The 27,815-nt window shown below is 50.4% G+C and overlaps 1 protein-coding gene across 1 annotated transcript; it reads right to left on the bottom strand.

The window, feature by feature from the left end:
• On the bottom strand, positions 1-26,258 carry LOC131492401 (liprin-alpha-1-like). The gene is given in 13 exon segments (XM_058696029.1): positions 1-235; positions 3,331-3,410; positions 4,596-4,658; positions 5,950-6,081; positions 8,036-8,119; positions 9,683-9,810; positions 11,402-11,555; positions 13,085-13,420; positions 13,805-13,969; positions 14,241-14,342; positions 24,095-24,187; positions 25,527-25,595; positions 26,151-26,258. Coding segments are annotated over 13 exon segments (1,749 nt in total).
• Between the last annotated feature and the right edge of the window lie 1,557 nt (positions 26,259-27,815).

The following is a 27,815-nucleotide window of genomic DNA, read 5'->3' as shown; positions in this document are numbered from 1 at the left end:
TTAGTTCCAGAAGAGCCTCACAGACAGGAAAAGGCAGGTGACATTGGAGCTGGCAGGTGGGTCCCACGAGAGCCCCCAGAGGATGGAGGTCCTTGCCTCGGAAGGCTCATGTCGCAGACGGGCCACACGGCCTTTCTGGTGGCGCTGCAACACCGCGCTGCTGCTGCTGCTGGCATCCGTGGGGCTGTCCGCCAGACTGAACCTGGAAGCTGGGATGCTGCCGACGTGCGTCCGCCTGAAATATGGAGGGAAACAATCAACAAACACGCACACACACACCAAGGTTGTTATCTAAAGAAAAGGGGGCTTTGTCAGCCAGGCCAAAACCCGTCAATTAGGAAAATGAGGTCACAGAAAAAGGTCTCCAAGGAAGGCATCCTTGCCCCTGGCTCTAGTGCAAGCCCGCTAGCCGGGTCCTGTGGAGACAGGGTCTCCCGGGCCCAGCAGGTGCAACGCATCCCCGCGGCCCAGACGTCCCCGAGGTGGAGCAGCGCCTGCCCCCAGTCAAGCTGTCATCCAGCGTGTCTGCACCACCTCCTGCCCAACTGACCGGGAAGCACTCCTATACGTCCCTCTGGCCTTCACCTGCCATCGGACCACGTGTGCCAAGGCCCTCGCTGTGATGCCAGGTGACCCCAGGTTTTCCTCCACCAGCCACTATCGGGTGCCCCAGGGGCATCCGCGGCAGGATCCTTGGGAACCACACCTCCCAGCTCCCGTACACAGGAGGCAAAAGCGTCTCTGGCCTCTGTGCAGTTAGACTAACAGACAAATGTCCCCCTTGGCCACAGAAGTCTCCAGAAAAGTTCCATGGAGCCCCGAGCCCCTAGGGTGGAGTCACTTAATTGGGCTGTCAGCTGCTCCCCTCAGCAAAGGCTCTGGGCACGAAGCGGTCAGCAGCTGTGAAGGAGCACCCGCCAGCCCACGTGCCCGGCCTCAGCCACGGGCTCACCCTCCACACTTGAACCCTGCACGGGAGTCCAGTGGCTCCTTGCTCTCTGGAAAAGAAGAGAGGCTGCCTTCCGTTTCTCAAATCCTTATGGTCTCGGGAGACAGAACACGCCCATATGATTCACATCAACTAAAGAGGGGCCCCTGGCGTCACCCCTCGTGGCCTGGAGACAGAGCCAGCACGACAGGGCGTCTCCTGTGTGGTGCTTCAAGCTCTTCTCTGCGGCCTTTCAAGAAACGTCATTGACACGTGCTGCCTCAGGGTACTGATTGTTTCTAAGACAGCCAAGTCGGAACTGCCCGCTGGCCACAACCATCTTCCCCTCCGCTGGTCCCCCCATTCCCAGAAGAACTGCTCACCTGAGCTCAGGTGGTCTAGCTTCACCGCTGTGGGTCCACGGCACATCGCCAATCGGGGAGAGCCACACACGCCACCCCGCATGTGACCTGGGATGGTCCGTGGCTCCTCCGAGGTTCGCGTGTGTCCCCTGACTCTGACCCCCTATCTCAGGCTCCCTGGCTCCCGACCCCACCTCCCTGCATCCAGTCCTATCCCAGAGCTCTCTCCCATCTGCCCCGCCTGCGTGTGGAAGTTGGTCCGTCACCTTTCTTTTCCTCTGCAACCCAGACCATGTCATCTTGCTAGAGGAGGACACAAACAGAAGACGTGGCTGTGAGGTCGTGCCAGGAGGGCTCAGCTGTCCAGCCTGCCCGCCGCCTTCTCAGTCTCGTCCCCACGGCCCCCGGCTGCTCATGGCGACACAGCTCCCACCAGCCTCTCTTCTGCCACCACACGAGAGAGCACTTTGGGAGACGGCCTCAAACAGACCCTGTTCCTCAGCCGGTCTCCTGCCCTGGGTCTTCTGACCACAAGGCCACCTGGGACCGTGGCCAACACCTCCGCAACCACGGGAGCACTGCGATCCTTGCTATCCTTCTCCTTGGCCAGCTCACCTCAGGCGGGTGACGGGCGTGGACGTCCCTCTTATGGCAACTGCCCCAGGGTGCCACCCTCCAGGGGCCTGCACAGCCCATTCCCTTGAGAACTCCAACATGCACTCGAGGGGCCTGCACCGCATCCACTGTTTGCTCCCTTGGCCTCCTCACACATACCCATCTTCAAGCCCTGCAATGGTGACACTCAGCACACTGGTGTCTTGCTGGCGAGGCTCTCTGTCAGCCAACCAAGAGGCTGCTCTGTGCCCGGATCTTCCTGTGTGCTTCTCTCTCTGGACACCCATTCGCCGTACCACCAGTAGTTCCGTGGACAGGGAGTGCCGCTTGGGACCCTACCTTCACTGACTTCTCCTCTCTCCTACAAGCAGGCTCAACAAGAACAGCCACAGCACACCCTCGACTCTCCCGAGAGCCCCCGTCGGCAGCCGCACAGACCCCAGTGCGGCCTGAGTGGGCCTGCCTTTGGAGCAGGAGCCTGCTTCCTGCACCTAAGGGGGCCCAGTCAGCTACTCGAGGCACTGTCACACCAGAATGACTCTCACCTGGTACCTATTTCCTACAAAGAAGCAAGCAAACCTTTTAATACCTTGCTGACAATTACTGTCTGCAGGACGCAGCTCACAAGCCGGCTGACCCGCTCCCTCACAGGCGACTCACCAATGTCCCAACAGACTTAAAGCGATTACATGTCATTCTCCACTCTTTTCAAAAAGCTAAGAAACTGGGAGCACTGCGCTAACCCCACCAATGTGAAGGTGACCTTCACAACCATGGCCACGTGTCTACTCCCATGGTGACCCCACTGGCGTTGCCGAAGGGACCACAGCTTCCAGGGACGCTGGGTCCGAACCTGGCACGCTGGACCCCTCCTAGCCCCACACCATCACTGCCACACTCGGTGGAGGAGGCCGCAAATAAACCCACCCAAACACGAACAGAACTTTCCCTAACTTCCACGCCTCCTCCCATGGCTGTGAGCTCTGTCATGCCTCCCGGTCTCCTGAGATTCCAAAACTAACCTCTGCAATGAGGTTGTACTTCTCCCTCTTGCCAACTACGAAGCTACCGGCTCCCTGAGCTACATCCAGTCACTCTGCCCATTCGGCCAAAGGATTCCTCTGGAAGATACACAGCAGGTGCTAACATATGTGTTTGTGAATTGATTCATGTTAGACACGGTGAAGGGCAGTGTCCCCCCCAGCCCCGCCCCATCATCCGTTAGGTGGTACCTGGAAAATGGATCGCATCAGACTACAACACGCTCAGGGTTATTGTGTGTAACTCTGATCCGGTTCGGGTCATACCATAGCACACCCACGGTTCTACATTGGAACCATGAGCTGGTTCAGGTCATACTGGTGACAGAGGGAAGCCGCCCCCAGCCGGATCTCAAACACATCTGTGAACCGGGAAATGTCATACCCGTGGTGAAGCGAAGAGCCTCTCAGTCTTGCCCGCTTTAATTCAGCCCTCAGTGCTTCCATGCTCTGTAGAAGCCGATCCTGCAAAGCAGCAAATGACAACGACACTCACTGCAAGCAAGGTTAACGATTCTTTGCCTCAAGAGTCCGTTCAACACGGAGCACAAACTGGTAGTGGCCAGAGGAGAGGAGAGTAGGGGCGGTGGGCAAAAGAGGTGATGCTGATTAGGAGGCATAAGCATCCAGATATCAAATAAGGCCGTCTCGGGGATGAAAAGCACCGTACAGGGAATACGGTCAGTGATACCCTAAGGACTCTGTATGGTGACACACGGTGACCACAGTGATGGTGGTGAGCACAGAGTTACGCGTGCAATTGTTGAAACGGTATGCTGTCTACTTGAAACTGATACAACACTGTAGGTTCATTACACGATGGGTAAATTCAGCAGTTACAAACCCCAAGACCATTGTCTCCAAGAGTCCTCCAGTAAACACCTGGATCACCAAGTGAACGTCCTAAACCCTACTGAACAGTTAGGTCTCAGGCCTAGCAAGGTTAGGAGAGGAGCAGGACTTTCTGGGCGGTGGGGGAATAGCCCTTCTGTGCAATAGGCACGTGCTCCTTCGTGGACCCTCCGCAGCCCAGCCTCACGTCTCCACAAGCAGCACCAGGGAGCAAAACCGAAGAGGACCTTCGGTCACACAACAACGCCCTAGGCAGTGCCGTCCCAGGCAGCAGACACCGCCGCACGTGGCTAACTGAGTGCCCAAAGTGGGGCTGGTCCCGACCACAGGGGATGGAACTGTGAGACGGCCCGTCGGTTGCAAGGACTGAATGTGGAAAAACATTGTAGAGTAGCTCCTTCATGTCTATACTATTTACATGATACAGTAACACGTTGCCTGCATCGGGCTACATGAAAACTAACATCACCCGTCTGTTTGACCATTTCCAATGCAGCCGCGAGAATCCTTGGGATGACACCCGTGTCACCTGTTACCTTCCTGCTGGGCAACGCTGCACTCAACGAAAGGTTTGCGTGAACATTTCAGCTTTCGAGCGGACCCCCGAAGGGACTCAGAAATCTGAACCCCATAGGCTGCTCAGCTCCAACTCCGCCACATGCGTGCCATTCAGACTTGCGAGCGTGGGGCCCCTCGAAAGCACAGTGGTGGCTCGCCTTGGAGGAAGTGTCAGCCCCAGAGGTCACCTGCTCCTTTCCAGTCTCAAGGGATCACTGAATGATTGAGAGATGGAAATACCTTCTCACGTTGCGTTTCTTGTAACTGTTTTTTCAGATTGCCCACTTCTCCTAACGGAGACTTCTGAGAAAGGTACAGTCCTTTAGTGTTGATTCTTTCAAACGTTCCACATGCTAGAGCACGCCTACGTTTCTCTTTACAATAACGCAGCACCACAGAAAAGTCATGGAGTGGATGGCCATACCAACGAACGGGGTCACATGACCACAGAGTGAAATGCTGTCTGTGAAACTGCAGTAACAGCCTTTCCTCATGCTTTGTCCATGTACAATTTCTTCACGGATCACTGTCTGACTGTAAGTATGACAAGTTCCTAAGTTTACTTGCAGCAGGTACACTGGTTCGTACTAGCTTTTAGGGTCTGTGATGCCTCAGTCACTTGGGAAACCTGACCTAAGTTTCGTACATAGAATTCCAATCTCACATACAACTATTCTACCTAAAGGCTGGCCCCAGTGATCAAGGTAGAACCTCACGTGGGGTATAATAACGCACCTCATAATGGGTTTTACCCAAAACAAGTGTGTCGTGTAATTAGCATTGCTCACTGGTGTCTCCAAGTGCCCATCTTAGGGAAGATTCTGGGCTCATCTACAGGGACACAGGTGTCACCAGAACCGGTAGTATCAGGTCCGCACCCAACTGTCACCACCAGAGCTTCTCTCACAGAGATCCTATGATACTGCTTCCCTCCCGTTACACCTCAAGTGTATCCGTTATGATGGTGTAAGAGTCCAGGCTTAGACTCTTTCCAACTCAGATGAAAAGAGGGAAGGCAGGAGATGGAACAGGAGAAACTCTGTTTTCAGCTGCTTAAATGCTTGACAGAAGTGCGCACTCCTACCGGTCCGTCTGGACAAAAGAGGTACAAATTAGCTCCCCAGACAAGAACCAGGCTGAAGGTTCCAGCACAGGGGTGGCCAACGAGGGCCTGCTGACCACATCCAGCCACTGCCGGGTCCTATCAACAAAGGGTTATCGACACACGGCCCCTCCCCTTAGTTATATACTGCCTATGGCTGTTTCTGGGCCCATCTTTGATTAGCATGAAGCTAGCTTACTCCTTACCTCTCAGTTAGTAAAAGCCTAACATACTCTCGGGCCCTCCCCAGACCATACTCCTCTTCTAGACAGTAAGACTCACCTTCCCGCACACATACGTCGGGCAGGGACAGGACACTGGGAACTTAACGCAGACAGTGGGTAACAGCCTGCAGTTTTCCGCGTGAAAGAATCATTTCTACTTTCTACAGTGGCTGTTAGCCTCTCTTCCACGCTGCTCCTCAGGATCACAACGTGAGCGTCTCCTCTGTGAGGACGGGGAGGCACTCAGCCGCTGTCTCTCATGTCCTACCTTATCTTCCACAGCAGCCATTCTCTCCTTAAGATGACGCTGAAGACGCTCATCAGATTCGGAAAGGAGCTGGTCAATAGTGCCCGACAGACATTTATTAGTCTCTTCATTCACTTTTTCTCTCTGCCTTACCTGAAAGAGAAGACGCAGGCTTGAAGCAAAAGTGCGAACATCGGCTCAGACGTGTGAATGACCAGCGGTGCGACCCACATGCACGCCATCCTCGGCTGCCCCTTCCCACGGCACTCTTGGGCGTGCTTGTGCCTCACTGCCAGCACCGACCTCCCGGGACACAGAAACGCAGGAACCTGCTTCCCGGGGTCTTCACTTAGCAGGTGCCTTTGTTTCTGGGAAACAAAACACGCATGGGCCTTCACGAATGTCCTCATTATTAGCTCTCAGATGGGCTCAGGAGGCAGATGTACATGCAGGAAAGAGCATATTCTTAAGGGGATCAGCTTATCTACACACGGGAGGAGGAATATTCCGGGGCGGAAACAGAAGCTCGGATCTCGCCTCAGGGGGAAAGAAATGAATCCATTGACAAAACCGAAAGATAAAACAAAATCCACTTTGGGAAAGATTCAGTGGTGAGAAAGACTTTCACCTGTTTTTCGTGAAATTCCCACATCTCCTGAACGTTTTGTAATGGAAACTTGTATTTACCTCAAGTAATTTCCGAACGTAACCGCAAAGTTCACGGGTCTGTGTTTTATACAACTCTCATCAATCGTCTGGTTTAAAAACTTGTTTCTACCGCATCTCCTGAATTAACCCAAAACAGAAGCGCCGAGGACAGCCCGGCAGGATTCAGGGGCTCCTGCCGGGCGGAGGGCCGTGGGGTACGGACTACACATGTGCCCTGCAGTCGGGGGGCCCAGGGTGGAGGAAGAGCCCACAGGACACACCCGCAGGCTAGGCAATGGACAGTCCCTCCATGCTCGGGCTTCCTCATCTCTAAGCCACACCTGCTGGCACCTCTTTCCTTGGGAGCAGGCAACAGAAAGCATGACCACCACACCTAACACGCAGCAACGGCCATCACTTGGCCACCCCACAAGAAGGGATCAGCACCCAAGTATTTTTCAAGCAAAATAGCTTAAAAATTTCCTTGGAATTGTCTCAGTTATACTAGATTCCTTATCTCAACACCTGTCCTTCCAAACTACCATTCAGTGCTAAAGGCAATGAAGTGCTTCTCTAAGTAGGTGAGGTCGAATTCTTGGCCCAAGAGGCTAGTGTCTGGTTGTGCTCGCTTGTGTGCATGTGTCATGGCAGGCTGGGGTCGGCCAACACGAGCCGTCACGCTGGCATCAGAAGCTTCACTCCGCGGAAACTCATGTTTTAGTCTCTGACCCTGAAGGCCAAGCACACGAGTTTCTGGTGTAAGTTACGGGAGAGTGTTTTGAGTTTTCTGGTGAAAACAAAACCTGATGGCCTTGGATGGACGTCCCAAGTTGGGGAGGCTGCTGCCTGGTCTGTCTCCTGGGTGTTTCACGTTGACGTCCGACCAGCTACCCAAGGAAAAGTCTCAGAGGATTCAAGGGACAGGAGCCTCCCTTTCGTCAAGTCACGATTATGCTATTCCTCTTCTTAGGAACATCTACCCTGACCTGTGCCTTTACATCTCAAGTAGAAATTCAGGATGTGGGGACCAAGGTCAGGCCCGTGACCTGATTTCAGGACCTCAGTGTCATGTCCTAAGGAAGGAGACCCCTCCTCTAGGCTGCCCTACCCCAGGCCAGTACCTCCGCTTTGGCCAAGGGACACCCACGAGGTCCCGCGTCAACCGTGAGTAGCTGCTAATGAGCTGGTGGGCACAGTGGGCTGTGCGGGTGCCTCCACCCCTAGGCGGCACTGCCTCCGGAGCCCCAGCGTCCAGAGAACATTGTCCACATGCTAGGAGTGTTCAGTAGCATCCAACTCGCACAAGAGTCCACTGTACCCCTGATGGGACCGAGAAGGGGCCTGGTGTCCACATGGGGAAAAGTAGGAAACAAGGGACCACTCCCTACCCCCACACCCCAAGCCTGCGCCTCATCCTCAACCACTGCCAGGTGCGCGGCTGCTCCGCTCGGACACGTACCCGCTGCAGTTCTTGTTTCTTTTCCTCCAGCTGGGCCTCCATCTGGCGCAGCCTTTCCTCGATGTTGCCACGCCTCTGCTTGGCCTGTGGGCGACAGCGGGGTTAGAAGAGCTGGCGGCCCCACACCACACGCTGTGCCTACGCACGACATGCTGTGAACGGCCTTCCGCCTGCTCACAGTCCCTACCGGCCTCATGCGTGCCAGTGGGAAGCAGTGGGCTTCCATGCTGGTGACCGGGGGTAGGCAACGGTCTCGTCCCCACCCCGGGTCCCGGATCCTTGGATGGTGCCTCGTCCCCCGGGAGACACCCCTGGCCACTCAGCACGGACAGGAAGAAGCAGCAAGTGGAAAGAGCAAACAGGCGTGCTGCCTTCCTAAGCTGGGAAGTCACTTCCAACAATTTAGCTTCCTCAGCAGCAGAGTGTCCAAAGACAAACGGTCGGGCTACACGGCTGACCAGGGACAGGAGAGAGGACAGGCGAGAAAACAAACGGAGACTTGACATGCAGATCACAAAGGAGGAGAGGCTCTGTTGGAGCCTGGGCCTGTGGGTGCCCAATACCACCTGCCTGAATTGATGGCAGCCTTGAGGGTCAGCATCCCGTGATGACCCCACCCCCTTCTCACTGGGACCCTCACTGCACTGGAACCGGTGACACAGAAGCACCGACAGGCTCCCTGCTACAGGTTCCCTCAGCCCAGGTTCCGGAAGGACGGACTGGCTGCCCAGTCATGTGCTCCCTCGTCCTGTGCGCATCACTCGATCCCAGCACCGACCACATCATGTCTGGAAACTACCTCTTCAACTCTTCAACTGCTGCCTTCCTCCGTGGGTGGTGAACACTGTGAGAGCTGGGAGGGCAGGGACTGTGTCTGGCACGTTCCTCGACTCTATTTGTTGAACCTCCGAGTGAATTCCTTAACGATTTATTTCCTACAGGGGTGTCTGGGTGGCTCAGTCAGTCGGGTTCTGACTCTTGGCTTCAGTTCAGGTCATGAAGTCAAGGTTTGGGAGTTCGAGCCCTGTGTCAGGCTCTGTGCTGATAGCATGGAGTCTACTTGGCATTCTATCTCCTTCTTTCTGCCCCTCCCCTGCTCATGTATGCGCCCAGGCTCGCTCTCTCTGTCTTTCTCAAAATAAATGAACATTTAAGGATTTTTTAAATAAAAAACAATTGTGTTTAAAAGAGGATAGGATTCTCTCATTTCTCGGAAAAATTCTATTATTTTATTTATTTTTTTTTTTTGGTAAGTTCTACACCCAACAGGGAGCTCAAATTCATAACCCTGAGATCAAGAGTCCCAAGCTCCACTGACTCAGCCAGCCAGGTGCCCTTGTCCTTCTCTTATCCAAGGCTACTATCTTGAGCTTTGAGTCTCTGACTTAACTCTGAAAAGCAGTGAGTCTCAGATGCAGCCGCCGGCAAACAGCACACATCGGACAAAACCGGAGGGACCAAAACTGGAAATGATGACTGCCGTTTGAAAAGCATTCGAATCTCAGACATAGTAACACTGAAAACAGATCTCAGCTGGTTCGCGGAATTTGGCACGCCGACGTTACCGGTGAGAAATGAGATACAAGAACGGACCGCCATGAAAATGACATTCCCACCATGGGACCCAGAAGGAAAGGCGGGCCCCACCTTGCAGAGGGTGGCCACCCTCTGGGCCGGCTCGGCTTCCTCCTCGGGCAGCATCTTGGCCTTCCTCGGGGTCTGCTGCAGCTTCCGCTCCGCCACCTCCAGGCGCTCTTGCAACTGGCGGTTTTGATCTCCAATCTAGGAAATGAAGGCAAAGCATCAAAGTGTAGCAAGTCTTCTCTCCGTTTCCATTTTTAATAAAGTGAAACAAAAGCTAAATGCAGAGATCTACTGTTCGTTCTGACTGAAGCCAACAGTTTGGGAGGTGCTTCAGAGTAAACCTTTCCTTTCTGCAAGGAGTCACCCACTGCCTTGGTCCTCGTTTCACTACGCAAAACATGTCTTGCCAAACTCTTTGCTCTTCTTCAGTATCTTCAAAGAAGTCTTTCAAAAGACAAAGTTCCCACACATTAAAGAAAACCCATCTTCTGGAGGAGCTTGCTCGTTCTTCCTGACAAGTTAAGGAGAGAAGGATTCGGTCCTAAGCCTTCGTGAACATATTTATACTGTGGTCCGAGGGCTCGCTCCATAGGGCATTCAGAGGTGGGCACATCAGCCAGCACAGAGCTTCTGAGAGCATGCCTGATGCCAGTTGAGTTCTTTTTGGAAGTGTACCATTATTCAACAAAAGCACTCTCCCTCTTGACCAAAAACGTGGAAAACTTCAACGTGGAAAACTTAGACACGAGAGTTTTTGTTAAAGGACTTTTAGGGAAGCCGAGGTGGCTCAGTCGGTTAAGCGGCCAATTCGGCTCAGGTCATGATCTCATAGCTCATGGGGTCAACCCTGCCTCGTGCTCTGTGCTGACAGCTCAGAGCCTGGAGCCTGCTTGGGATTCTGTGTCTCCCTCTCTCCCTCTCTGGCCCTCCACTGCTCATGCTCTTTCTGTCTCTCTCTCTCTCTCTCTCTCTCTCTCTGGCTCCCTCTCTCAAAAATAAATAAGCATTAAAAATATATAAAGTCATTTTGAAAATCATGTATAAGGTGAGGTTTTTGCCAGGTTAACATTTGTTCCCACAGACTCCTTCCATCTTCTGTGTGCATATAGCTTTCTGTGTATATACAGACCGTGTATCATGCTTTAAAACCCTCAAAAATAAATCACATGCTGTACACATAGTATTTCGCGATCTGCCTTTTACACTCATGATTTGGAACATCTTACGTGCTCTCAAACAGCATTCCTCAATGTCATTTTCATGGCTTCCTAGTCTTTCACTTTGATTATCATTTTGGGTCGACTGACACATTTGACAAACACACCAGGCAAACTCACTATGTTTCCAAGAAGCTGGATGCGGTTTTCCTGTTCAATGCCGGATGACCTGAGACAACCAAGGAAGAGCCGTGCGGCTTCCCAAAACACAGGGTCTCACATCCTCACTCCAGAGTGTGCTTCTGCACCTGCCATTCCACCCCACCCCCCGATCTCAGGTACTAACCAAAATGGCCAGCTGCCTACACATTCCCGGCCACTCCCTGTTCCTTTGGAAACAGTGCTAACAGGCAACAGAGTAATGTGCATGTAAGACAAGACAAAGAAGGAATCAAGGAGGGTAGCCCCATAACATGCTTCCATAAAATTCGAAAGAATTAAACCCTGGACGTTGAAGTAACCCCACTGGTCAACACAAGATTCTAAGATCCTAAAACCCTGACATTGACAGTTGGTCCTTAACCTGACTTGTAATTAATAAAAGTGGAATGTAGTACAACGAAACCAACGACCTGTCGATGCAGAGAGTCCTTCTTTGTGATCTCGTTTTCAAGTTTATCCTTGAGGTCGGGCAGAGAGGTGGCTTCCTGCTGTGCCCTGATGCAACGCTTCTCAAGGGTAGTGATCCTCTCTTGCATGTCTTCCTTCTGGGCCATGGTCTACAGCAGGTATTTCAGAGGGAAAACAGGGAAGGAATTAGCTTACGACACATTAACACACTCCAGACACAAAAACCGGGCGAAATCCTCATTTCCCAAACAAACAGAAAAGTAGCATCCTCGGGGCACCTGGGTGGCTCAGCCGGTGACGCTTTGTGAGCTGGTGCCCCGCGTCAGGCTCTGTGCCGACAGTGCGGAGGCTGCTCGGGATTCTGGCCAGGTACCCAGGCTTATTCTTCCCCATGTGTTCAAAGACAAACGGATAATAAAATCTCCCGCAAGTCACAACCTCGGTTGCCTCCGGACACCGTTGAGCTTTCCACAGAACAGCGACTTGCCTCTGGAGGCACGCACCATGAGACACCATCCTTTCCCCGGGGAAAAGGTGGAGGAAATCTCATCCAATTCCCACAAAGTTGAAGCAGCAGTGTTAACAAAAGGAAGCCAAACTCCACCTTGCATATAACTGGAAGTCATCTTCTATAGCCTAACCCTATAACAACATTGTATCCCATGGTATCTGACACTGCAAATGGAACCAGACCGTCCTGCCCTGCCTTTCTTGTCCACCACCCGAGAGATTCCTCTTCCAGCCCTCTGTGTTTACTAAGCAATTTATGTCAGCAGTCTCAAGAGTGAAAGTGATGAGTCCTAAGAAATGATTTTCTAAACTCTCTGCATATTGAACTCTGCTGCGGGGTCTCCCCCCACCTTTGCCAAACAACAACTTCACTGAATGGGTTATATAATTTCTGCAAATACTTTTGTTTTAAATTCGGACACGGCCTCACCCACACTAAGGTACTAAACAGACTGCTCGTGCACGTACACGTGGGTCTGACAGGGTCTGACAGGGTCTTCCCGAGGTGGCATTGACGGGCTGGGGGTGGGGTGTGCGGGGACTGTCCACAAAGGGCAGCTCACAGGGACAGGAGGAGGCACAGAGCAACCATCCCACCCTTACTAGTTTCTGTGACAAGGATCAGATTCCCATCCATGACGACCACACGTGCAGAAGCGGCCGCACTCCTCCATGACCTTACACTGGGACCAGCGGGCTGCCCCTCGCTCACTCTGACCGCCACGACCAGGAGCACGGAACCCCTGGGAGGAGGGCAGGGCGGCAGAGGCGGCCGTGACGGCCCCTCGGGAGAGCCGCCCTCGCACGGTCGTGCCCCCGGCAGCGACCTGGCAGCACCACGCTTCTTCCCACGTGCCAAGTGTGTTCCCAAAACGGACCGAGAGCATGGCATGGGCCAAGCTCAGGTGGCCCACACTCCACACCCGAGGGCACTCCGCCACCTGCCCGCCAGGCCTCGGCAGGGGAGAGCCCAGGGAGGACAGATTCCACCGCGCAGACGGGGAGGCAGCCCGCCCAGGCCCCGGAGTCACGTCCCGTTCTGCTGCTACTTCTACCCAACTCCAAACGTTCAAAACCCGTGGGAGACGAAGGACACACTGGGCAATGACCGAACCAAACACCCCACGTTTGGCTAGACGACGGTGTGGCCATTTCATCCGACACTCACTTCATGGACATCTCTTTGTAATATGGTGTTCATTGCTTGAGAAAGGATGAGGTCCTTCGTTGAGATGTCTAGCTCCTCTTCCAGCTTGGCCACGAGAGTGCACAGGGTAGCCAGGAGCTCTTTCATCTGGCTCTGCACCTTTGAAAGCCAGAAAGGGAAGCAACATGTGACGGCCCCCACTGCTAGTCTTCATATGTTGTTTTTAAAACAATGGATAAAAAGGAAACCCCCTCCAATCAAATCCTGTCATGAGGTCTGCAGCTGAACTCTGCGTGTGGCCTCTAATTCTTCTACGAAACTACACTTCTCCAGTGCCACACGTAACTGCTCTCTTACCTGGAAACAAAGGGATTGAGCTTGTACACAGAGGTGTTTCACTAGGCCTTACTGTACAGTTACCCTAAGATCCCCTTTGCCTCAAATAACATGACAGAATGCTGGTAAGTTTTTTCACGGATGCTCCTGTTCACAAACTTGCTTGTTAACAGCTTTCAATTTAACATTGGAGACAAATCTTCCCTGAAATAAATTACATTATGTAATTTGTACTAGCCAATCGATACACACATTTCCACCAACTACTGCTTTTTAACCATACAGACCTGTCTTCTTACAAGAATTCAAGAAGATGAAAAGGAAACTCAAGTCACACAAACACACAAAGTGTGCCTATAACACACAGCATGTGCACAAATTGAGAACCGCCATGGCAAGGCACACCATTTCATCCTCCGTTTTGTCGTTGTCCAATATGGAGTTCAGGACCTTGAGCATCTCCACCTCACTGGACATGCCGGCCTGAGTCTTCGCCTGTCGCCTCACCAATGTTCTCCTGAGAGATCTCTCGTGCCTGGAGATGAGGAACTCTAAATGTTCCAGCAGTAGCTGGCGGGAGAGGCAAAAGGAAAAGCGTGTTTCAAGAACACCTTCAATTCCAGGCCTCAAGTTCACCAAATGCAAAATCAAGTCTGAATCCCTTCAATTCAGTGCCCTGGTAGGGAGCCATCCCCTCGAATGTGTTAAAATAGCCTCACTCCTCCTCACGGATCAAACAAGGTTTGAGAACAATAGTTCCCAGCCAACTCCATGGGGACATGTAGACAAAGGGAGTGAATGGTGTGCTGTGTTGAAAGACCCTGGCAGTGCAACTACTGACCCTGGTGTTGTTTCTCTCCGCCTTCAGGTTGGCGATCTCCTCCTCTCTCTGCACGAGCTGCTCCCTGCAGGTGTGGAGCTCTGCAGCGAGAGCTGCACACTCCTAGGGTCGGAGAGGGGACAAAAGTGGAGAGACACAGGGGGTCTTTACCAGAGCACACCAGGCCTCCGTGGCCCTCCAGAGTCCCAGCACCCACCACCCTCAAGTAGCATCACACACACCAGTCCCCTCCTCACCACCCACAGGAGTCCCGGGGATTTTCGGAGGGACCGACACTCAAGGGGACAGACGTTTGCAGGTGCCTGGCAGGTCTAGGACTCAGGAGCTCTGCTGACTCGGGAGCAACAGGCCGAGAAGCCTGCTGCCCATCCCCAGCCTCTGGCCTCGTCTGGCAAGCAGGCTTGTGGAGCGGCAGCAGGGAAAGGCTGACGGTACTCAAAAGCTGCTGTCTTAGCCTGGACCCCTGTCTCAGTCAAGTCAACCATACCAAATGGGCTTTTCAAAAATGATGGTAGGACTCTTGTCGATAGGGAGAGTTTAAGACTTATTTCTTTAGTCAAGCAGGAAATATTATGGATGAAGGGTCTCTGAGGAGAGTGATGCCAGGGCCCACCACCCCGCATGGGGTTTCTCTCCCGCCAATACCGAGCGCCCGCCCAGGACATGGCATACAGATGGGCTCCAAGGAGGTGGACGCACACTCTCCAGTCAGTCGAGCGCAGAGCCTGGTGCAAGGCTCAATCCGTGAACCAGGACATCATGACCTGAGCTAAACCAAGAGTCAGACGTTTAACACCCGGAGACACCCAGGCGCCCCAGAGCTTTTGTCTCTGTAGGACAAATGAGGGCATAAAGGTTCGCTTAAAAACTGACATTCCAAATAAAGAGAGTGGTTGATTTCAGCCATTCTAGAAAATCCAAGGACAAACTGGTGACATACTTCAAGTTCCTTCATAAATTAACCCTTTCCAAATCAACGGGAATGTTACCACAGAACTGAACACGTTCCTTGCAATCTGATTTGACAAGGTGAACCCACAGACGCCTATCTGATCCTTGATGTAGGACTGTGCAGGCCCATTTTTATGTGGCGATTTTTGTTCCAATAAATACATTGGAAACTTTTCTGGAGATGTGTGACATTTGGAAAGACTGGCAGATGAGCTGAGCAGCTACGAAATATCAAAGATAGTAAGTAAAAGGGAGGCCACGGGTGCATGAAATAAACGCAGATACTAGGCTATTATAGCATTTCCTATCCGAAAACATACACAAACCTACTCTAACAAGATAAAACGTATCGTTTTGCACACAGAAACTGACCGTACCTACCTGGTGCCATCTGCAGTCAAGAGAAAGGCAAACAAATGTGGAGACGCAGGATTAAGTCCTAACCGCATAACACGAGCTGTAGCAGACGCTGTCCTCTGGGGGAAGTGTGCACCACTTCCTGTTGCTATTGAGGTCACCTCAAGTGTTGCACGAATCTGCTTTCAGCTCTTGGTAAGCACTTCCTTTCTCCAGTAAATCAAGCACCAGAAGAAAAGTGATTTCTCAGGGTTCCTGCGTCATTTTCACCCTGTTAAGGGCAATGCCACGAACCTTATTTACACCTTGGGACCCGTTTGAAGTGTCCCCAGGGATGCTGGACGTGCTCCCGCGATGTAGAGAAGACTCATGGTATGACAAGGAAAGGCTGAATGGCCTGACATGTACTGAGGTCCACAGCTGCAGCTGCCAGCCGGACTGCGTGAGGACCATGGAGGCACAAGGAAAGGGGAATTCTCGAAGCTCTCGCTGCGGCTACCCCAGCACATGCAAAAACCTGGTGCTATGTGTGAGACATCTTTGTGTCTCGTGTGGAAGATGTGGCATCTCTGTGGATGTAGGACTGCTGTGAGACGGGCACACCTGCAGACTCAACTCAAACTGCAAGACAAGTGAAGACCTGATATCACGACGTAAGGCAGAAGGAAGGGAAGGATCGAAAACTGGCACATTTCAATGCAGGCACAGGATATCTTGGTGAATTTAGAAAGGGGTTTGGCTTTTCAAATGGTCATGATGATAGGAGAAGCAGCTTCTACCACGAAGAGGAAGCACACGGTTTCCCAGACGCCCCAGAGAAGATTGCAGAGAAGCAGGAACCACCATCCACCGCATGTCAACCACTCCAAGACAAAAAGGGAAAACCCAAGAAAATCAGTTGAGGAGACCATGGCTGCTTGCACAGGTTTTTCACGCAGAAGGAGATGCCCTGTCGGGGGGAAAATGCCACAAATGACATTTATTCACGAGAAAGACAAGTGAGCACCAAGATGTTGGGTAGGAAGGGGTGAAGCAGCTACCGTCTGAGCGGACACAGGCGGGGGTGTGATCAGGGCGGCTGGCCCTGTGTAGGAAGCTCACCCCAGGGTCCTGAAGGCAACAAGTGCCAGTGGCCAGTGGTCTGGCTGCACAACCAGAGCCCTTGCCCTGGACCAGTTCCATCCCGGCTCTGTCCCTCAACTCAGGAAGTACGCTGAAAGCAAGGGACTGTCCTCTAAAGTTCTTTGGCATTAGACAATGTCCTGGCCACCCAGAACCCCACGGGTCACCACCAAACGTGTCTTGGCGGCTCACTCGCTCCGGAGCGCAGCGGGTCTAAGTCAGCCTGCAGACCAGGGGCCACGAGGACCTGTGAGGCTCATGACACAGGCACTTGGCAAGAAGGACAGTCAATGCTACCAAAGAGAACCGCCACAGAGGGAACGTCATGAAAGTCAGGAAGATGCCAAGGGACGTTACAAAAAACTCTGGGAAAACCATCAAGCCCTGCCATAGCCAGCCCGTCACCACAAAGCCTGCCCTGGGCAGGCACCTGACAGGGGAGGAGGGCGGCCATGGCGGTGGGGATAGGGAGCTGGGAGGCTGACACCATCACCACTCCATGGACGCTGGCTGAGCGTGCGCAAACTGGATGGTCATTTTAGAAGAATGACGGGTACTAGGCAAGGACTATTGGGTTTTGTTTTCTCCTGTAACAAATGCTGATGACCAAAATGTTTACTATGACTTCTCAGTCTTCCCTGGCTTGCTCTTATACATGTGAGTAGCCTGCTAATCAACACATCATGAACTAGGAAAAATGAATTCAATTTGAAGCATGTTTGAAGGCATCAAGGAGACCCTGAGGCAGTCACAACTGGAAGGACTGAGACCCCAACAAAAGGGAAGCCCGCTGAGCCAACTCTAATGTTCAGAGTCCTCTCTCTCCCTCAAGACATGTGAGGATTCTGAATTTCCTCAGGGATTGCAGGCAATATACCAACGAGCTGCAAAGGAAACCTAACAGAAAGGCAAGCAGAAAGTCGCAGCTAACCGAGCTCTGGACAGCACAGGGAGGCACAGAAAATGAGCCCGGCACTCGGCAAGCACTGCCTGAGAAGCTGACCCTTCCATCATCTCATTGTGCTGTGGAGGAAATAACTGGGCTTTGGGACCTAGTATCAAGGACGGGTCTCGGAAATACTCCAGGCCTCCAAATGGAGACCCTGGAGGTCTACACGGGGGTGGGGGACAGCGTGAGCCCAGCTCACACTGCACCTTACAAAGACTGAGCCCCAGTCTCAACTCACTCACGCCTGAGTGGGACCAATAACCGCCACACTCGGGGTGTGTGGGATGAAATGCTGAAGGAATAAAAGCACACGAAGAGCCTCTATGCTTCTCCATACAGTCCAGCACAAAAATAAAAACAAAGAAGAAATGAAGAGACAAGATAAGGCAAGACCAAAAAATACAGAAAAGAACAGAAAAGAAAAAAAAAGAAAAAAGAAAAGAAAAAGGAAGAAAAGAAAAGAAAAGAAAGGAAAAGAAAAGAAAAAAGAAGAAAAGAAAAGAAAAGAAAAGAAAAAAATGGAAAGGAAAGGAAAGGCAAGGAAACGAAAGGAAAGGAAAGGAAAAGAAAGGAAAGGAAAGGAAAGGAAAGGAAAGGAAAGGGGAGGATAGGAAAGGCAAGGCAAGGCAAGGCAAGACAAAGCAAGGAAAGGCAAGGCAAGGCAAGGCAAGGAAAGGAAGGGAAAGGCAAGGCAAGGCAAGGCAAAGCAAGGCAAGGAAATGAAAGGAATGCCTGGGTGGCTCAGTCGGGGAAGCATCCCACTTTGGTTCATGTCATGATCTGACACTTTATGGTTTGAGTCCCGCGTCAGGCTCTGTGGTGATAGTCAAGAGCCTGGACCATGCTTTGGATTCTGTGTCTCCCACTTTGTCTCCCCCTCCCCTGCTCAAGTTTTGTCTCTACCTCTCTCTCCCTCTCAAAAGTAAATTATATTAACAAAAAAAATTCTTTTAATAAGAAAAGGAAAGAAACAAACAAGCAAACAAAAAAAGAGACACACCTGGATAGCTCAGTCTACTCGTTTAAGTGACCAACACTTGGTTTCGGCTCACGTTTGTGAGTTTGAGCCCTGGGTTGGGTTCTCTACTGACAGAAAAGAGCATCTGCTCAAGAGTGTCTCTCTCTCCCCCATCCTCTACCTCCACCCCTGCTCTCACTTTCTTTCTCCCTCAAAATAAATAGATAAACATTTAAAAAAAAAAAAAAAGTTTTACATCATATCGACCCAAAGAAGAAAGAAGAGAAACAGACCAAGAGGAGACACATAGACTGGAGTTACTGCATGCAAAAGTCAACTGTCCAAAAACCATTCTTGACAAATGGGAACTTTTCAGAGACTCAAAACAGATTCTCAAACTGCAAATTATCGGAGCTAAAATTACGATCTCCAGGTGCCTGAGTGGCTTAGTTGGTTAAGCATCTGACTTTAACTCAGGTCATGATCTCATGATTCGGGAGTTTGAGCCCCGCGTTGGGCTCTGTGCTGACAGTGCAGAGCCTAGAGCCTGCTTCGGCATCTATGTCTCCCTCTCTCTCTGTTCTTCCCTTGCTCCCACTCTATCTAGCTCTCCAACATAATTAAAAGACTAAAAAATCTTGTTAATGGCATTAAGAACTCAGTCCGTGGGCTTCACATCAGACTAGACACAGGTGAATAGCCTCAGTGAACTGAAAGATAGGTAGGTAAAAATATATCTAGACCATACACAGAGAAAACGTCAAGAAAATACACAAGCCCAAAAGACACAGAAGATATGGTACAAAGGTCCAATAGGAGCCCACAAAGTAGAGGAAACACAGAATGGGTAGTACCATTTCACTAAAAAGATAAGAATCAAAACTGATAAAAGAACCAAGAGAGTGACTCCACAAGGAACACCTCAGGCAAAAAGATGTTAACAGTCTTGAGAGGACAAAGAGACCGCCTTCCATGGGACAACAACAACACTACCAGCTGACTCTTCAAGAAAAGCAAATGAAGCCAGATGATGGATTGGCATGTATGAAAGGTGAACTAAAATAGCCACCAACCTGGAAGTCTTTACCTAACAGAAACATTCTTCACAGTGAAGGCAAAGTAAAGATGTTTTTCAGGCAAAACAGAAGCAAAAACAAAAATAAAAACTGAACAACAAACAAAAACAACACACACACACATACACACACACACACGCACACACAAAAACCATGACTACACATCAACTACAGACACAAACTAAAATCAATATTAAAGCAGCTTGTTGCAGAAAAGAAATGTAGTCTCTGAAAGAAATATGAAAAAACAAGGCTTGCAGAACAACATCACAACAGAAAGGGTAACTATGAGAACAAAACTTAACAAGCATTAAGTGCACGAAACAATGACAACAATGCCAAATCCATCTAAAACGTAAAAATATCACCCAACAAAAGGTGAAGAGGAGTTCAGTGTGGTTCAAGTGTCAAAGAAAAGAGCAGGGGCGCCTGGGTAGCTCAGTCAGTTGAGTGTCCGACTTTGGCTCAGGTCAAAATCTCACGGTGTGTGAGTTGGAGACCCGTGTCAGACTCTGTGCTGATGACTCAGAGCCTGGAACCCGCTTCACATTCTGTGTCTTCCTTTCTGCTCTGCCCCTCACCCGATTGTATTATGTCTCTCTCAAAAAACAAATAAATCTTAAAAAAAAAGAAAAGATAAAAGGAGAGAGCAGTGTCAGGGAAGCAGTACAAGTCCTGAATCAGGCAGGGGTCAGTTTAAAATGCACCTGAAATAGATATACATTCCAGAAATAGAAATAGATACATTCTATTTCTGAAATAGATAGAAATAGATACACTCCAATTAACCTAACAGATCAGTGTACAATTAAAAACTCCTTCCTGCTTCTAAACGAAGGCTAGAGACCAAAGGAAGACAGAACAGCTGGGACAAAGAAGAAACTAATAATACGGTACGTGTAAACTAACATATCAGTCATTACGTGTGCACAAATACTGCAAGCAAAAGGTTGACTCTCAAATGCGTTAGAAGGAAACTTACCATACCCTGGTCACAAAGGTATACCTTAAAACCTAAGATCACAGACAGGTGGAAGTAAAAGATCCCCAGACAAACTCTACCGAACAGAAAACTGATGTGGCCACCAGGACCACCCAATAAAGTAACCTCTACAGCAAAAAGCTCTACTAGAGACAAAGAGGAACATTTCGCGATGGAAGTTCCATCTACCAAGAGAACAAAACTTCTAAACTTGCATAGACCTAATAACACCATCTCAAAATACAGAAAAATTGACAAACATAGAAAAGGAAAAAGAGCCACATCCATAAGCACGATGGGAGACTTGACGATACATCTCTCAGTATCTGACAGAACTGACGACAACAGAAAACTCAAGGCAGTGTGACGGGGCTGTCCAATATGGGGTCACATGCTTTATTGCAAGTACTTGAACCGCGGCTCCTCAAAGTGCGACGTGTGCAAAGTATAAAATGCACACCACGTTTTAAAGACAACGTGAAAAAAGAGAATTCAAAATCATATATAATTTTTTCTCACGCCGGCTATACACTGAAATGATATTTTGGATATGCCTGTTAGTTATATTATTAAACTCATTCTCGCCTATTCCTTACTTGGTTTCAAGTGGTTACTAAAATCTGAATTCTGTCATTAACAAACTTCATCTAACCTATAAATAGAGACTACTGCATTGCCCCAATACACATTATTTTCACGTGCCCAAGGAACAGTTCATGAAAACGAATATATGCCAGGCCATTAGGAAAGTCAGCTCATCACAAAGGACTGAAATACGGCAGGGCATATTGACGGATACCATTAGATTCACAGTTCATTTCCCGCAACAATTCATCACGCCCAAAGTGATGGGAGAAAGACAGGGAGACTTCCGGTGATGACCAGTCATGGGCGGCTGAGAGAGCACTGTCACCCCTGCCACCACAGGAGGACAGGGAGAAGCAGGCTGTCGATGAACCAGGAAGCTGACTCTCCCCTGACTCAGAATCTGCAGATGCCTTGATCTTGAGAACTTCCCAGTCTCCTCAACTGTAGGAAAGAAGTTTCTGTTTCTTATTAGGCAGCCAGTCTATGGTATTTTGTTACAACCACCCCAAAACACTGAGACAGATACCTTCATGGAATTAAGCTAGAAATCCGCACAAAGAGAACGAGAAAATCCCCCGAAACATCAAGATGTGTTATGCTCCTAAACACTGTGATGAATTAAGAAAAAGATGCCACAATGAAAGTTAGGAAATAGTTTCACATAAAAGATAATAAACATTTGGCTTATCAAAACTTGTGAGATCAGGAAAGGTGTGCTTAAAGGGAGACTCATAGCTTTAGAATACATATATCATAGGATAGCTCAGTTGCTTGGTGACCAACTCTTGATTTTGGCTCAGGGTATGATCCCACGGCCACAAGATCGATCCCCAGCCTGGCTCCACACGGAGTGAGGAGCCTGCTCGAGACTCTCTCTCTTTCTCTCTCTCTGTCTGTCTCTCTCTCTCTCTCCCTCTGACCCTCTGCCCTGCTCATGCTCTCCTTCTGAAATGAATCAACACACTAATAAGCAAGTAAATACAATACACATACTGGAAAGGAACAAAGGCTAAAAATCAAATGAAGGATTTAGTTCAAGAACTACCAGATGGGACAGCAAACAATCACCAAGTAGATGGAAAACAAAAGGGCAGAAATCAGTGCTGCAGGAAACAAATAGTAAATCACAGAAATCAAAAAAGCCCAAGTTGGTTCTATGAAAAAGAAACAAAGCACAAAGTACCAATATCAAGAAGTTCTAAAGCAAATATCACACCAGATGCTGCAGATAGGGGGGTTTTAGAAACCAGTTGAAACTTATTCCTTGGAAAGTCTGGGAGGTCTGAGCAAACTCCTAGAAAACAAAATGCCTTATCTAAATAGACACAAGAAGATATGGGAAATCAGAAAATTCCTATTTCCACTTAAGAAAGGAATCTGCAATGAAAACCCTTCTCACAAGGAAAACCCTACACCAGCTGTTGGCCTAGCACTTCTTCCCAAAAGAAAAGAACACATACAAAAACTCTTCTGGGAAAGCACAAGGAGTGCTTCTTCCTACGTTGTTTTAGGAGGCCAGCACGACCTTAAACCCAAACCCCAGCAAGGACGGCACAAGAGGGTGCAAGGGAACACCCACCTCTCTCTTGAATACACATGCAAGAATGTAAAGCACACTATTTACAAATGGAATCCAGTGCAAAGAGAATGCATAGATATCAGGTTTGGATTAATCTAGAAGGGCAAAAGTTGTTTTCAGTTAAACCACATTACACAAATCACTTGTCCCCAAAGATGCACAAAACACATTTCAGAAAATTTAGTATTATTCTTTCTTTGATGATTGTTAAAAAATCAGAGCAAACTAAAAACAGAGGAGAATTTTCATGTTTTGATACAACTATCTACCAGTAATGCCACGGTAAGTGTCACATGTAGTGGTAAAATACTGAACTCTTTGGGACACCTGCGTGGCTTCTAGTCGGTGAAGCGTCTGACTCTTGATTTCAGCTCAGGCCATGATCTCACGGTTCATGAGTTCAAGCCTGGCATCAGACTCTGCTGACAGTGCGGAGTCTGCTTGGGATCCACTTGCTTTCCCCCCTCCCACTCCCCTTCCCATGCATGCTCTCTAAATCAATAAAGAAAGAAACAAACTTTAAAAAATATTAAGTATACAAAAAATTATGAAACCCTTCTCTCTCGTATCTGGGAGGAGACAAGGGCACCTACTCTCACCACTTCCCTTCAACACAGTACTGGAGGCCCTAGCCAATCCAAGGCAAGAAACATACAAATGGTTATACTATTGGATAGAAACCAAAGAAACTTACCACAAGGCAACACAGAGAACGTAAGGCAGACGTACACAAGAATGTGAAAAGCTGTGCCATTCACAGATGTATTCCACACACATAGAAAGAACTCATTCTAATCAACAAAAACCAAAACACACAACCTAATCACAAAGTGGCTTCCAAAAGGCAATTATTTCTCAAAAGAAACATGTAAGTGGCCAAGACACACACAGGGGCGGGTCCCACGAACACACCATACCTCCCAGCACCTGAGCCCCAGCAACCAGCTAACACACGAGAAGAGGCAATACCAGGCATCGGCCAGCCCTGAGCTCCCGCACGCTGTTGCTCGTGGGGAACAGACACGTGCCACCACTCACGCCCTGCTCCTCCAAGGCAACCCAATACAATGCATGTGGATCTGCAGGCAGCCTCTGCACAAACCGGAGCAGCCACAGCAGAAACAATAAACCGTGCTGTGCTCACACACTGGGCCTTCGACAGCAGGGGAGGACCAGCACAGCCACACAAGGAAAGCAGGTGCATTGCGCACACACAGCGCTCAAGGGTTGGCTCAACATGAAGCGAAGAACAGGCCAAAGCAATCGCTGGTGAAAGTCAAGACCGTGGTTACCTTTGGGGGACGTTCGGTGGGAGTCAGTAGGAGGTAGGAAGCACGGTAAGGTTCCATTTCTTCATCCAGGTGGTGGTTCCAAGAATGTGTTCGCTGAGTGAAAAATATGGAAGATCAGCTGAAAGTAGTGGCCTAGGATGTTCCAAACGTCCACCGCGTGCCACACAACTAGGCCGCTCTATGCGGGCAGCTAACCCCCAAGAGAAGCAAGGAAGCCCTACCCATCTGAGTGCAGAGTCAGGAAAGGGCATCCAGAAGCCAGAGGAGCTACCGCCACACCCTACTCGCCTCAAGCTGTTCATCTGGGGGAGTCCACATCGCCTTCCTAAACATCATTGGCCACAAGACACTGAATGCAGAAGCAGCTGGAACAATAAAGATCTTGCACTAAGCAAATGCCACGCTTCTACACAGTGTTGTCCTGAAAATGTACGTATGTTTTGCACGAAAGGTATGAGTACGTTAATCTGTCCTAATTTATTGTCTTTAAGTGAGTTCATCACATCTGAGATGCTGGGATTTGGTTTGGTTTCCTTAATGTTTGTTTTTGAGAGAGAGACGCAGGGCACGTGAAGGGGAGGGGCAGAGGGAGAGGGACACAGAGAATCTGAGAGAAGTCCAGGCTGGCAGCTGGCAGCACAGAGCCCCACATGGGGCTCTAAACCATCAACTGTGAGATCACCACCTGAGCCAGAGTCGGACCCTTAACACAGAGAGCCACCCAGGTGCCCGCTTCAATTCTCGGTTTAATCTCACCACAGTAGAGATCCAGAGACACAACCCCCACACTCGAAGGCTCTCTGGGGCCCTCAATAATCCCCTGATGTCCAAGTGTCCCGACACCACCGAGTCTGAGAAACACTGACCAGGGAACAAAGGACACTGTCCCCTTCTTCTCGTCAACTTCCCAATTTCTATAGGGTTTCCCCAGCTCACCAGACTCTCTAGGGCCTGGCCCACAGGACGCAAGGGCCTAAGGCGGCCTCTGTTCGTGGCAGCCGCCTCGGGGGACAGAACGTGTGCAGCCTGTGTGGGGTCAGGGGACGGACAAGGCGGGAAGGTCTCCGACAGCCTCTGCGAGGGCGGGCGGCACACTCCTTACAGGACAGCCGCGGCTGAGGCGGGCACCCGGAGAACCTCCCAGAAGCCACTACCTGCAGTGAGAAGGGCCCTTACTGCCTGCCGAGCGGTTAAGCCAGCACTGCCACGGGAGGCACCCCCCCACACCATCCCGCCGCCACAGAGCGGCCACCACGACTGACTCACGGGAGCCTGCGGGCGTCCACACGGACAGGCCGGCCTTCCTCCCGAGGGTGGCCAAATGCTGTCCCACAAGTGAGCAGAACCAGGGCGCCTCGAGCCACCCGGCCTCTCACGGCTGGCACTGTGGCCTCTGCGGAGTCCGAGCGGCACTGGGTCCACCAGAACTCACCTGCCTCGATCGGGACGGTCTTCGGAGTAACAGGGGCCCCAGGGCGACATCTTCGTAGGTGGAAGACTTCTAGCAAGGGAGAACCCGGATGCTCAGAAGGGCACCTCCCTCGCCCTCCACAGCGCATGCGGGCTCCTATGGCCCTCAAGAGCCCGCCGGCCTCCCGCCCACCTCTCCGCCTGGCAAATGCGCTGTGGCACCAGCACCAACGGAAACTACTGCGTCAGGGAGGAAACACTACCCGGTGGGACGCTGCACCGGCAGAGACTCTTCATCACGCACCCGCCGGGACGCACTCGGGTACAACGTCAGAGGCGAACCCGATCTCAGCTGCGGACCTTGGGCGAGGGACACACATCAGCACAGGTTTGGGGCTGTGACAAAGGCATCGCCCTGGCGGGGGTTGCGGATACCTGCTCAGGGGAGAGGCTGTGCCTCAGTAAGAGCAGGAGTGTGTGTGAAATCTCTGGAGGATCCTCTCACGTTTGCGAAAACTGCTCTAGAAAACTAGCCAAGAAGCCAAAACCACCCCCAAAAATATGCATGGGCGGGTCTCCGTGCAATCATAACCCAAGTCTGTGCTCTTTCCAAGCCCCTCCCCCACCCCGCTCCTCAGCCACCGACAGGGGCTCGGGAGCCTGTAAGAGCCCCGATGCCGCTGATGGGCCACGTTTGGGCCAGCTTCGGGACACCCTGGGCTACATTGGAGCCTCGCTGCTCCTGATTGTCCATGTTTCCCAAAGCGCGAGACCCCCCACCCCTTGTCGCTTTTGGAGGATACACTGTGTCCCAGCAAAGCAGCAGTGCTGACTGCCCACCCACAGGCACACTCTGATCCGTGTCAGGTGGCATCTCAGTGTGGCTCTGATTTGTAGTCCCCTGATGAGGAGTGACTTTGAGCATCTTTTCTTTTTTCTTGTATTCAATATAATTTATTGTCAAATTGGTTTCCATTCAACACCCAGTGCTCATCCCCACAGGTGCCCTCCTCGATGGCCATCACCCACTTTCCCCTCTCCCCCACCTCCCATCAACCCTCAGTTTGTTCTCAGTATTTCAGAGCCCCTTAGGGTATGCCTCCTTCCCTCTCTGCAACTTGTTTCCCCCTTTCCCCTCCCCTCTGTGAAGTTTCTCAGGATCCACATATGAATGAAAACATATGGTATCTGTCTTTCTCTGCCTGACTTATTTCACTTGGCAGAACACCCTGCAGTTCCTTCCACGTTGCTACAAATGGCCAGATTTCATCTTTTCTCATTGCAAGTAGTATTCCATTATATATAGAAACCTCATCTTCTTGATCCATTTGTCCATTGACGGGCATTTAGGCTCTTTCCATCATGTGGCTATTGTTGCAAATGCTGCTATAAACACTGGGGTACGAGTCCCCTGTGCATCAGCACTCCTGAATCCCCTGAATTCTAGCAGTGCTATTGCTGCGTCATAGGGTGGATCTTTTTTTAATGTGGTGAGGAACCTCCACACTGTTTCCAGAGTGGCTGCACCAGTTTTTCTTCCCACCAACAATGCCAGAGGGTTCCTGTTTCTCCCCATCCACTTCAGCATCTATAGTGTCCTGATTTGTTCGTTTCCGCCACTCTGACCACCGTGTGGTTTTGATTTGTATTTCTCTGATCATGAGTGATGTTGAGTATCTTGTCATGTCTCTTGGCCATCTGGATGTCTTCTTCAGAAAAGTACCTATTCATGTCTTGTGCCCATTTCATCACCCGATTATTTGTTTTCAGGTGTGGAGTTTGGTGAGCTCTTTATAGGTGTTTGGATACTAGCCCTGTGTCTGATACGTCATTTGCAAATATCTTTTCCCATTTCATCTGTTGTCTTTTTGTTTTGTTGCTTGTTTCCTTTGCAGTGCAGAAGGTTTTTATCTTGATGAGGTCCCTACAGCTCATTTTTGCTTTTAATTCCCTTGCCGTTGGAGACGTGTCATGTAAGAAATTGCCACAGCTGAGGTCGGAGAGGTTTTCTCCTGCTTTCTCTTCTCAGCTTTTGATGGTTTCCTGTCTCACATTCAGGTCCTTTATCCATTTTGAGTTTACTTTTGTGTACACTGTAAGAAAGTGGTCTAGTTTCATTCTTCTGCATGTTGCTGTCCAGTTCTCCCAGCACCACTGGTTAAAGAGTCTGTGTTTTTTTTCCATTGGATACTCTTTCGTGCTTTGTGGAGGATTAGTGGGCCATACATTTGTGGGTCTGAATCTGGGTTCTCTATTCTGTTCCATTGGCCTATGTGTCTGTTTGTGTGCCCATACCATACTGTCTTGATGA

Source organism: Neofelis nebulosa, chromosome 13 (genome assembly GCF_028018385.1).
Source record: "Neofelis nebulosa isolate mNeoNeb1 chromosome 13, mNeoNeb1.pri, whole genome shotgun sequence".
NCBI classification, from domain to species: Eukaryota; Metazoa; Chordata; class Mammalia; order Carnivora; family Felidae; genus Neofelis; species Neofelis nebulosa.
Note: the sequence above shows the minus strand (reverse complement) of the source record. Positions and strands in the feature narration are given on the sequence as shown.